General features: G+C 33.4%; 2 protein-coding genes across 3 annotated transcripts in view; both read left to right on the top strand.

Annotated features, from left to right (window-relative positions):
* roraa (RAR-related orphan receptor A, paralog a) overlaps window positions 1-13,142 on the top strand; it is a 559,428-nt gene that overhangs the window by 526,489 nt on the left and 19,797 nt on the right. The window lies entirely within an intron of this gene.
* LOC130219196 (little elongation complex subunit 2-like) overlaps window positions 6,215-13,142 on the top strand; it is a 14,216-nt gene continuing 7,288 nt past the window's right edge. The window contains 8 exon segments of the mRNA XM_056451505.1: window positions 6,215-6,328; window positions 6,413-6,520; window positions 7,983-8,184; window positions 8,186-8,269; window positions 8,764-8,883; window positions 9,155-9,289; window positions 9,376-9,492; window positions 12,734-12,890. Coding sequence (XP_056307480.1) covers window positions 6,282-6,328; window positions 6,413-6,520; window positions 7,983-8,184; window positions 8,186-8,269; window positions 8,764-8,883; window positions 9,155-9,289; window positions 9,376-9,492; window positions 12,734-12,890 — 970 coding nt within the window. The 5' untranslated portion in view covers window positions 6,215-6,281.

Raw genomic sequence — 13,142 nt, 5'->3', positions numbered from 1 at the left:
GCCACCAACAGATGTTAAATAAACATTATAAATGTTGGGAAATAAAAGTGTTCTCCCTCATTACTTTGTTTTCAAATTTTAAGCCGTGTAGGGCCACTGTGAAGAAAAGAAAAACTAGCATGGAATATAATATATGCTAATATGAACATACTTTATTCACTACTGATTAACAATAGTTGTAGGTTTTACCCAATCTTTATTTTTTAAAGTATCATTCTTTTAGCATAGCACATGCTAATGTGAATCGCAATTGAAATCAACTTTAAGAGAAAACAAACATTGTTACATGCTATTGATGTAGCGGACAGTGGTGTTTTCTACGTAGAATAGTCCAAATAAAAAGGTTTAGTTGCCTTTCTAGATAGCAAACATATGTGGTTATAATGGTGGGAATTAATAATGTGTGCTACACTGATTTGTTTTCAAATTTTAAGGAGTCAATTGCGGGAAAACAAAAATCTGTAAAACTACCTTGCAACATGCCGTGTGAGTCAAAATATATGCTAATTTTATTTTACTCTATACTGAAAAGTATCAATAAATATGAGTTCAAGTGAATTTCAAAGTTATTATTTGCCCAAAGTTTATGCTTTGTAAAGCGTGTTAATGTAAAATGTGTTTAGCATAGCAACATGCTAACTTATTGAAGCTTATTAAAGTAGAATGTATTTAGCATAGCAACATGCTAACTTAAAACACATTAGAAATCAATTGTGAGACGAGACAAAACACTGTGTTGTGCATGTAGATTGATCTAAACCACTCATGCTATGTTACATTACGCTGCCTATGTAGATAACATACAAGGCAGCTCACTGGGAACTGGACTGATCCAAAAAAAGAACCTGGTATTATGTTAAATGTACAAATCTGTTACTGTTCATTCTTTAATCCTCATTTTTCATCTTTCACAATTTCGTGCTAATGTCACACCCCATTATTCACTAGCATGAGTGCTGTCAAGTCAAGAGAAGACAAGTAGTACATCAAAAATAAACAATGCGAAATTGTGTCATTTCATTCATTCGCCCCGTAGGCCAGGATTTAGTTCAAGTCCCCCAAGATCTAATTCCCTAAACTCAAACAAAGCAAGATACCAACCTCAAGCATGCTACGCTAATTTACTTAGCTACAACGTGCTTTTTTCTTCTTCTCCGGATTGGGATTTGTTCTAATTTGTCGCTGATAATTGTTCGAGTCTATGTGCCAAATACCTCTGTACGATTTTGCTCCACCTTGAGACGTCCGTCGCTCGGACAAATACGGGTTTCTTACAGGGTAACCCACTGCTGTGGAGTCCCTTGATGAACAAGCTTTGCTGTTGCCTGTCCAATGATCCTCAATTCAGAACAACACCATAAAAAGCTGTCACGTTTTGCCACTTTTTTTGCATGTCGTATTTTGTCAGTGTAATTTGTATTAGACATTTTAAAGCAATATGCTATGAGATAGAACTTTTTTGGGACAAAATTTATTTTTTCTAACACAAGGGTACTTAAACAGCTCCGAATCTGTGGTATTTTTAGACGCGTAGAGGTGGAAGATCCATACATTTTTCCCTCCGTCTTTATTGTAAATTCTTTTTTTTCTTTCTTTAACTGTGGTCCCCTCTTTGTAAGAAGCAATATATGTCCGTAAGTGGATGCGAGAGCATATACAAGCGGAAATCTGTGTGTTTTGTGATATTTGTAATGTCTGCTTAAGGTCAAACCCCCCAGACAAGGCTTTAAACGATCAGGCGCACAGGGTGAGATGGTGAACTGTATGTAAGATCTACGTTTCTTTCCCAGGATTTAAACTATTTTACGTAGCACTGAGCTTGAATCCGTTGACGAGGCTGTACTAGCATGACACACCGCACTTCGACGTTAACATTTCAATTAGATTTATGCAACAAGGCCTATGCACTCACGGACTTCGGCACATTACAGTTTCTTTCTTCTCGCAATTCTGATAAATGTGTCATGCTCGCGACAGCATTCGAGCTGAAGGTTAAAGTGTTACTAAGATTTCGTCAATCATTTTCCTTGCGTTTTTTGTTTCTTTCCAAAAGCACAGCTGACGCGTTATTAAAAGTGAACTATGTTTAGATAATAGACGAAAAGAAAAGTCTTTTAGCCATAAACGAATGTCAAGCAATAATATATATGGTGTATTATGATTCATTTTGTGCATAGGCTTTGAACATCTGCATGTAAATACATTTCTTATTTATCGCGTTTAATTTCTTTTCCCGCTTTGCATTTTTCAGTTCGTTTGGTTTTATTTGTATATTGACTAGTTCCGTTTCCCGGGTGGAGAACTACGAACGTCAAAAACGGCTGTACAGCTACGTTTCCCTGTCCTCCTTTCGGCTTTTAATTCACGATATTTAATGTTCTATCGATCACATGTATAAAGTAACTTTGTACTTCTGTCTGTATAGGTAAGAAGAGAATACTGCTATTAGACCTGCTCAGTGCAAAATATTATCTGTTTTATCAGACACATCATGCTGTACAATATCTGTTTTGACTATACTTCTCTCTTTTAGACTTAGTTCGATTAGCGGTAGTAGGTGTGCGGACATTAATTTTTGTGTTATACTGACGGTGGTGCTAGGTAAGTTACTTTTGTGAACAAAAATGATGGATTCATAGACTAGGCCACCCTCTTAGTCCATTCATTTCACTGAGTATTGATGCATTATTAATATTAGGACTCGATAAGAAGAATAATAATAATAATAATAACGATTATAATAATGATAATGTAAAGATAACGATAGTGGTAAATTTACTTTCGAATACCCAGCGAGTACCTGTATCATGTGTGCTAGTCTTGGGACGCGGCTTGTTTCCTTCCCACTTTTAGATTATTAGCAAGTATCAGGCTAAGTTAAACGTCGCAATTTAAATTTGTTGACAATTGTGCTTACAAAATGGGAGAAAAAAAAAAGCAGCAGTATTGTGTTCGTTTTTGGAGGCGTTTCTAATCCAGTGCTTATTTTCTGTATTGGACGCTGGAAGGACTTTAAACACGCGATTAACTAACGGATTGTCTGCCACTTTTTGGCTCCCTCCATATTTGTTTTATTTTTTTAATCATACATTCAGTTTGTTTTTTATTTTTAAAGTCACACTTACACACTCACAATGGTTAAGTGTTAGAAACTGTACAGGACAAAAGCGGTTGTGCGAAGTTTTGTTGCGAAACTTCCTGTTTTTATCTTTGTAGCAAGGCAGAATCTACTTGCAATAATTCTTAGCAAACGACGCTGAGTGCCTCTCAGTGGTGCAGAAAATATATTCGTCCGTTATTGTTTTCACCGTTTTTTCGACCGTGTTTGCACACGTAAGTGAATTCTGTCTGATGTTACCGACTTTTATTTTTCGTATGTAAATGAGGCATTTCATGTTTGTTTATAGCCATGGAAACAACATTTATGGTCTCTGTGATGTCCTGAGATTCTCTTTCTTTTTCCCTCCGAACAACTTCACATGGGACATTTCATCCAGTCGGTTGGGTGTATTTTGGATATTCGCAGAGACAAAATGGCGGACAATAGACAATCCACTCCGTGTTCTCCTTGTTGTTTCCTGCCGATTAGATTTTAAGTTGACGATTATGAAACAAAATGACTAATGCAATGTATTTTAAGTGTTCATATGTGTATGATGCATACTACACTTCTATTTCTCGTTGAGCTGAAGGGAAGGGCACAAGGGCTGGAGCGGGACGGGTTGCATTTTGCTCCTGCCAACCTGTGGGGGGCGGGGGGAGGGGATAAAAAGCAGAAAACAGGTTTGCGGTTTGTCACATATTTTTACGTCACATGTTTGCTACTGATCTTAAAATGGGGACAGTCGATCATGTACCTTTTTATTCAGCTCTTTGGAACTCTCTTTAGGAGATAGTCTCTTCTCAATAGTGGTTTTGCTCCTTCCGTTTGTCTGATTCTTAAATATGGAAATAAGTATTTTGATTCATTTTGTAAATACCGCTGTAAAGAAAAATAAGAAATTTAATGTTGTCTTTTAAATACTTTTCATTCTAATATGAATGTTGTTATATTGTACTTAGAAACTGTACCTTTAATATTACCTTTATTAAAAGTGCATTGGACACATCGATTTTAGATGTGCTTTATGTGCTGTTATCCCATAATAAAATTTACCGCTTGTAATGGGCTCTTATTCAATGTGTGTCATACTTCTGTCTGCAGATTGTGTCGTTGAAGTTCCACAGCGGAAAAAGAGATGGGGAGTTATTTAAAAATTTACTTCAAAGGTTACTAATAGCAAATACTATTAAAACTAAAGCAATTTTATAAAGCTTTTATTATGAAAATGGACTAAAATACCTCAAAAATATATATATAAAATAGTGACTTGGAATTAGGCTTCTGTTTGTATATAGAGGCAATAAATGTTAAATGATTAGAAAACATGAGATACAAAGTGATTTAATGCTTTCTGTAGAACATTAAAATGGATTTTTAGCTGAAATAGGCTATTGGTGATTCATAAAACACGTACATGCAAAATAGAATTACTGCAGTGGCTCCTGACAATACTCTTGAGATCTTATGAAGTTACTGGTTATAATGCTGTAAATAATGTTCAGTTTCTTGCACATACTGATCAATTTGCTTCGAAAAGCCCATAATAAGGGCTTAAAAGCAGCTTAAAAACCTGCTTTAAAACTTTCCTGAAGAAAAAGTCATTGATATCTTTGATGGATTGATTTAAAGAGTAAACACGAAGCCAATTAAGTAAATAAGAGCAAATTTTTATTTTTATTAAAGCTACCCCTTTAAATATGAAGTTTGACAGATACATTTGAAACCACCAAAATCTCAAAAGTCTTTGCCATTTCCAAAGATTTATTTAACATGTGAGAATTCAGGCTCTAACAAGTAATGGTTTTACTATAGTTACAGTTATTATTTAGGACGTTATTTGGCTAATTTTTATTTAACATTTCTGTTTACCAACCAATTGTGACTGACTTTTTCCCTAGAAATTAGCCTGAATTTTACATCACAGTTTTTACTTTGATACCCTTATTTAAAAATAACCAATACGTATAAAACATTGCAATGAAAACAAGAATGTTAACCTTGGTACATCTAGATTATAGCAATTGTTTAACAATCATATTTATTGTCAAATCTGATGGCTACATTTCGTAAAAAAAATCCACAATTCTTAATTAATTCTTAAAAAACATATAAAGTTATGTCAGAATTGGTAGATATTACCTCAGAATTGTGAATTAACCATAATAAATGAATGGTATCCTAATGTTAACCATTTAGGCTATCCAGTTTTGCTACAAATACCATGGTAAAACTATTATAACAATTGTTTAACAATGGTATTTGTACTCAAATCTGATGGCTACTTTTCGTGAAGATAAACCCACAATTCTTAGAAAAAAATAGAATAACATTATGAGAAGTGAAGTCAGAATTGCTAAATATTACCTCAGAATTGTGAATTAACCATAATAAATGAACAGTAACGTTAACCTATTAGGCTATATCTAGTTGTGCTACAAATACTACGATAAAAATATGATACATGTACATTTTAACAATTGTTTAACAATGGTATTTGTAGTCAAATCTGATGGCTAGTTTCCGTGAGGATAAACCCACAATTCTTAGAGAAAAAAATTGAATAACATTATGAGAGGTGAAGTCAGAATTGGTAAATATTACCTCAGAATTGTGAATTAACCATAATAAATGAATGGTAGCCTAATGTTAACCATTTAGGCTATCCAGTTTTGCTACAAATACCATGGTAAAACTATGGTACATGTACATTATTACAATTGTTTAACAATGGTATTTGTAGTCATATCTGATGGCTACTTTTTCTGAAGATAAACACACAATTCTTAGGAAAAAAAACAAAATAACAACGATAAGTGAAGTCAGAATTGGTAGATATTACCTCAGAATTATGAATTAACCATAATAAATGAATGGTAGCCTAACGTTAACCATTAAGGCTACATATCCAGATTTGCAACACATAACATGGGTAAACTATGGTTAGCGTAGCTAAATCGTGGTGAATATGTGGTTAACAAGGTCTAACTATAATGACTGTAAGCACTCACCGACGGTTAGCAACGTTTGACGGTTATTCCAACGTTTATTTCGAAGCGGAACCTTTATGCCACGTGTTGTTTCCATCCGGAACTATCGGGAATTTGGACTGTTATGATAGAGAAACGTCAACGTGCAAAACCCAAGAGTCAGTACGGTGTTTTAATAACGATTTATATGAATGACATCTAAATGTAAAAAAAAAACAGAGGCCATGGAGTTAAAATGGTAGGTGCCCACCTTGTTGTCATTCTCAGAAGTTATTTGTGATGTTTACGTTGAGCTGTTTTATGGACGGTATTTTGTCTTCAGGGATGTAGAAGAAGCTGCAGCCGCTCCTCCTTATGTTTTTTCCAGAGATTTGTTTGAAAAGTTCACTCTGGCGCCTAACGTCAAAGAACTGTTCGCTCTTTTACACAGGTGAGTAAAGTAAAGTGGTAATTTACCTCAGTTCTGCAGGAAGACCGGTTGTTATTTAGTGTTAGACCTTAAAAACTAATAATAATTAATTTTAAATTGAGGTAAAGTTGGATTTATATTCGTATATTCGGACATTCTTAATAATATCATTTCAGAAAAGTATTTTTTGCAAGTTATAATTAGGGAAATCATATTAGCAGCCAACAAGCAGTAACAATACAGGAATATTTTACCGCCTGCTTGGATCATGTGAAGAGTTACCCACAGGTTTACGGTATTCAGGAGATTACAAGTCTGACCAGTCTAAAAATTGACTATCAAAGTACAATATTGTTCACACAGTCAGTTAAACAGCCCCTATTAAACATTATAAAAGGTCATATTTTGGTTTTGGGGGTCTCCAACAACAGGCTGATATGCAGGCAAGGTCAGAAAACACTTTAATTGTCTTATAATATGCATTTATTTTTACATAATTATTATTAGACATTGAGGCGTGCACTCGAGTAAATTATGATGACGATTTTTATGCATTCACTAGAGGGAATAATATGATTACCGTTAGCTTCACAGCTAACTATCAGGCACCTGTAGAGTTTATGCGTCCCATTAAAACATATACAAATAAAATGGACCGGGTGCTTTTTAAAAGTAATGATGGTGAATGAATGAAAGTCAAACCGGTGAGCTGTCTGACAAAAAAAGTGCCCTTCTGAATCAAATCAGCAGGATGCTCTTCTAGATCTTTCACTTACTTTGAAGACACTACTGACTATGTTTACATAGACATCAGCAATAGTTATTTGCCTTAATCTGAATAAGACATTAATATAATTACGTGAAGTGCTTTTCGAATGTTGCGTCACCAGACTATCAATGTTTCCTGCAGAGTCTCACGTAATTTTGGGTGTTTCATCTTTAATTTCTCGATTTTAACTGCAGTTTGACTTTCACTCATGAACATTTCATTCATGCCCCTGTGACAAACTGGGGTCTTGGACGTGAATATGAAGGACTGAAGGAAGAGTGTTGTTTTTATTGATAATGCACGTCGAATGGAAGGAAAAAACTTCCGCATTTCGTGATGTGTGTGTGTGTGTTTGCTATCTTGTCTCAAAATGCGGCGAAAAGTCCTACATGACGGTAATAGTTTGATTGCGGTGTTTACTTCAAAAATGCCCCTAATATTCGCATAATCCACGTCTTAATTCTAATTCTGTTTAGTTCAGTTATGACTTTAGTCGGATTACGGTGATCAAGAATCGCTGTTCACATGGTGACTTAATCAGACTATTGTCTTAATCATAATTAAAAAGTATTAAAGTATTGTTGCCCATGTAAACAATACTGGTTTCATTCTGCTTTATCTAAACAAAGATGAAAAGTCAAAATGCAAATCTATCCAAAGGTAAAATTATGATATATTATTGAGCTGTATTTTTTTTCTTTCTGTCCTTAAAAGCTCTGGTGTAAAACCGGAGGACGCCGGTCAGAAAGAGGCCGATGCAGAATCACTGACAGCGAAGTGTGATGAGGATTCAGTTCGTAACGTCTTGGCTGCAGATGAGGCCACGGCTGAATGCAAACCAACTCAAAAAAAATCTAAAGCCAAACCCGAGAAGAACTCTGATGTTTCAACTTTTCCTGAACCTTTAGTCCCGTACCCCCTGCTTCACCAAGATCAACGCAAAAGAGCGCAGATCATACCTCAGCATGCTCAAAACCAGGAATTATAAGAAAGCTTCAAAGGTAAACTCTTAAAATAGGGTTCTTTCTGAAGTGACTTTTTGGGGTGATCATCAGTTTTGCAGACATGGTGTAGTTTAATTATGTAGTTATACACTCACTGGCCACATTATTAGGTACACCTTACTAGTACCGGGTTGGACCCTCTTTTGCCTTCAGAACTGCCTTAATCTTTCGTGGCATAGATTCAACAAGGTACTGGAAATATTCCTCAGAGTTGTTGCTCCATATTGACATGATAGCATCACGCAGTTGCTGCAGATTTGTCGGCTGCACATCCATGATGCATATCTCCTGTTCCACACATCCCAAGGGTGCTCTCTTGGGTTGGGATCTGGTGACTGTGGAGGTCATTTGAGTACAGAACATGACGACATTGCAGTTGTCATGTTCAATGTAAAGTTGGACAGGTGTACCTAATAAAGTGGCCGGTGAGTGTATATGCAAAATTATAGTTTTAATGTGGTTCTTGTCTAATCTCGTCTCTCTTTTCGAAGCGTTTAATGGAGCTGGTGAGAAATGAAGCGACAGAGTTCATGAAATACCTGCAAGAGGTTTCCAGATTGCAGGCTGATGGGTACAACTACATGCCAGCAGATGCCACCCGCTACACTGAGGTATTCTTTATTTACATTTTTTTTAATGTGTTTTAATTTATTTATTTACTTTTTGTAAAAAAAATTGTCATTTTATTATTTATATATAATAATTTTATTAATAATTACTATTTTATTAATAATAATAATTATTAATATTAATTTATTAATATTAATAATTATTAATAACGAATAATAATCGTTTATTAATAATTTATTTTTATTTATTTCAGAATATTATTTGCATGTTTTATATTTATTCATCGATTTGTTTATTTATTTTCCTCTACAGGAATATTTTACCGCCTGCTTGGATCATGTGAAGAGTTACCCACAGGTTTACGGTATTCAGGAGATTACAAGTCTGACCAGTCTAAAAATTGTGTGTACAATATCGCTCAACTTTGAGAAACAGATTCTGGCGATGGTACTTATATTCTATATTTCTTTTTCAACACGTTTGTGTGATATACTGGTGTTTGTTTAAACAATCCCTTCTGTTTTTCTTCTCAGGGTAAAACAGATATGGTAAAAGAAAACGCGATACCAGCAAACACTCAGCTTGCTGTAGATTATGAGACTGTGGCGAAAGTGGTTCCTCCAGCGAAAAAAGCGCATGCTGTACACAATGTAAGTACCAGTCTGTGATTGTGTGAATAGATAAAGAAACAGATGATCAATTTTAATAATTTTTTCTGAAATATTCAATATATGTAATTAAATTTAAATTAATATTATGTTTTTGGTTCTAAAAGCAGGATAAATACAGTTGTATTATTTTTGGCACAAAAACAAACATTATTTTGCATTGTTTAACAAAATATCGAAATTTTATGAAGAAAAAATCTGAATAAAAAAAAACTTTAAGTTCAGTAGGAACAATTATTTATATAAATAATTATATTTAATATACTATCATATATATATTAAAAATCATAAATACTATTTAAATGTTACTTTTGTTATTATTATTATTATTATTATCAATATAATTATAATTATTATATTATTATTATTATTATTATTATTATTATTATTATTATTATTTAAATGTAATCATGAAAGGGAAAAAAAACTTCCACCTCAAAATAATTATAAAAATGATTTAATGCTTTGTCATTTTCTTAAAAATCTTTTTATTATGAACTTCATTTTCATAAACAAGTGAAGTTCATTTCAGTTCCTGCAATATGTGTTTTTAACCACTAGAGGGTGCTGATATTTGCTTGAATTACAACAATGTGAGGATCCCTTCAGTATTCGTTTACTAACTAGTGTTTAGAGCTCAGGACCTGCATGTTAAATACAACATGTGCAAAGATTCAAAATCACTGATCTACTGAAACCGGTAGAAGCGCAGGATCTCTAAAATAAGAAGGAGCAAAGCAAAAGCATCTGTCTCAAAGATTATGTGCCTTTGTAAATCAAGTCTTTTTAATTAAATTCAAGTCACCTTTATTTGTATAGCGCTTTTACAATGTAGATTGTGTCAAAGCAGCTTCGCATGAAAGATCATAGTAAATTGAATCCGTGTCAGTTCAGTTTTCAGTGTTTACGTTGTATTGAGTTCATTTATGTATATAGCGCTTTTCATGATACAAAATCATTTCAAAGCAGCAGGTAAAGTTCATAAAACTTCAGGCAAAAAATTATTTATTTCAAGCAATATTTTCAAATGATATGAAATTAACCCGAAAATAAATGAAAGACATTTAGCAAATTATAATTTCGAAACCAGGCATGATCAGACGGTCTATACCAGATGTCGAATTGGACATTCTAGGTTGACACATTCATGTTTATTAAATAACGAAGAATCACCTAAATGTAATAACTGCCAGACTGCTCTCACCATCAAACATATTTTGTTGGAATGTAGAAGTTTAAATTCCATTAGACAAAATTTTTATAAGGAGAGTACTTTGATGGACATTTTTAAAAAGGTACCACCAGGAAGAGTTTTACATTTTTTTTTAATCAAAAACAGAACTGAAAAACCATATTTAACTTTGAATAAATTTTTTTGGAAATTTTATCTATTTATATTTTATATAATTGTCTAAGTAATTTTTTTAATATTATACGAACTTGTATTTATCATGTAATATTTTAATGCATATCCATTTGGCCACGAAATAGCCACAAGTTGCTGATGTGGTAATAAATATCTAATAAATAAATAAATAAATTTAAAGCAAATATTGAATTATTCATTTCCTTTAATATGGATATATGTATGTATGGAGTCATAAGATATTGTTAAAGCTTGGCTAAAAAGATGCATGTTTGATTTAGATTTATATTTGGACAGTGCATCCAATGTTCCTGGATGTGATATTACGGTGAAAGGTGAAAATATGGTTTTCAAAAGTCTTGTTGCTGTCTAATAAATGCACCGGTCACTCTTATTTTGATGTCACAAGTTTTTAAGTATTATTATTATCATATTGACAAGATAAACTTGTACTATTTTGACAGAAACAAAATATTTCATTATTTCGACATTATTTTCTCTGCTGGAAAACGACCCAATAATTCTGAATCAAACATGTGTGTTTTTTGTTAATAAAAATCTTAAATGTTAAAAAAAGAAAAGCTAGGAGAAATGCGAAAAACTTACTGCCATTGTGGAAATAATATGTAATCATGACAAAAAAAAAAACTTAAATCAAAGTATAAGTCTTCTCATGTCCTGAAAAAGATTTCCATCATCATATTATACCATTTCCGTCAATTGAACGAATTAATAGTTTATAAATGTTGACCACAGGACTATTTATTTATTTGACATTTTTAAGTATATACCCAGACGTTTACTCATTCTGTGATCATATTTCTCACGTTATTTACAAATACAGATCAAATGTTTGATTACAAATGGAGAAATATTAAATCAATATTAGTAAAAACCTTTTTCGAAAACTAATAATTGCAAGTCTAATAAAACAAATAACAAATTAAAATATGGCTAAATAAAATGGAAAATGGAAACATTGTTCTTTCAAGATCGCAACTTTCCAGCCCGATCTCACGAGAAAACGGAAGTATTTTACGTTTTGACAGTTTAGTGGCTAATTCGTACGAATTCGTACGAGTTCAGTCGTACGAAATGGAACGATTTTAAAAAGAAGGCGTGGCACCTAACCCCGCCCCTAAACCCAACCGTCATTGGAGGATGAGCAAATCGTACTAAATTGTACGAATTAGATCGTACGAATTTGTACGAATTAGCCACTAAAAAAAAGTTACGAATTGCCGTGAGATTGTGTTGAACTTTCTTACAATGCTGTTATTCAAGTTTTCATCTGCAATTGTGTTTAATATTGCGCTCATACAAATTATGAAAAATTATAACCATAAACAAGCATATTTTGTGGCACCTCAATATTAAAAAATATAGAGTTATATGAAACTGTGTACATTTTATTTGGTTCATACAATATTTATTGTCAGATTGCACAGCCCTTTGTAGTCATGTAATCCATAACTGTTGTCAGATTAGAAGTATTTCAAAGGAATACTTACATGAAAGTCAATGGCTGCTACTTTCCAGTATTCCTCAGTGCATATATTCCTTTGTGCTCAATAGAAGAAAGAAGCTCAAACAGTAAGTGGGGGATGAGTAAATGATGACAGGACTTTCATTTTATAACAATCTCTTTAAAAAGTAGACTCTAATTAAAAGTATTTAGTTTTGTAATCTGATTGCATAAGCCAAGTTACATCGAATCTGTTACTTCCCTGCTGTGGTGGCAGCATATAAAATGAAAACAGGAGTGGACCTGAGACAGAACCTGGTGGGACTCAATACTTCACTGCTGTTATTAAAGCTGTAAAACAGGACTGTCCTGATATCTTTGAATGTCTCCAGGCCATCAGCAGTGACGGTAATGCAGAAAAGCTGAGCGCTAGATACGAGCCACACGTGTGTTTAGCCAAAGAGGCCTTCGTTCAGCTGCTGAACAACAGCTCTGAGCTCACTGAATCATGGGAGCTGCCAGTGTGGGTCAGAATGAATCCTGGGAAAGGTGAGCACTTGTCTGCTGTTTTAATGCCTGTTTGTTAAAAGGTTATTATAGTTTTAAATATTTATATTAGTTTTTATTTAGAGATTTTACTTTTTATTTATTATACATTTGAGTTTAGCTTTAGTTTGTTTCATTAGTGTCTTTGTTGGTTTTAGTTTTATTTATTTCTGTTTAGTTTTTATATGTGAAGTTTTAGACATTCTAGTTTATCTTAATTTGTTTTCGTTAATGGTTTCTGTTAGTTTTACTTTA

This window comes from Danio aesculapii, chromosome 25 (assembly GCF_903798145.1).
Source record: "Danio aesculapii chromosome 25, fDanAes4.1, whole genome shotgun sequence".
Taxonomy (NCBI): Eukaryota; Metazoa; Chordata; class Actinopteri; order Cypriniformes; family Danionidae; genus Danio; species Danio aesculapii.
The sequence above is the reverse complement of the archived record's forward strand: the minus strand, read 5'-3'. Positions and strand labels throughout refer to the sequence as shown.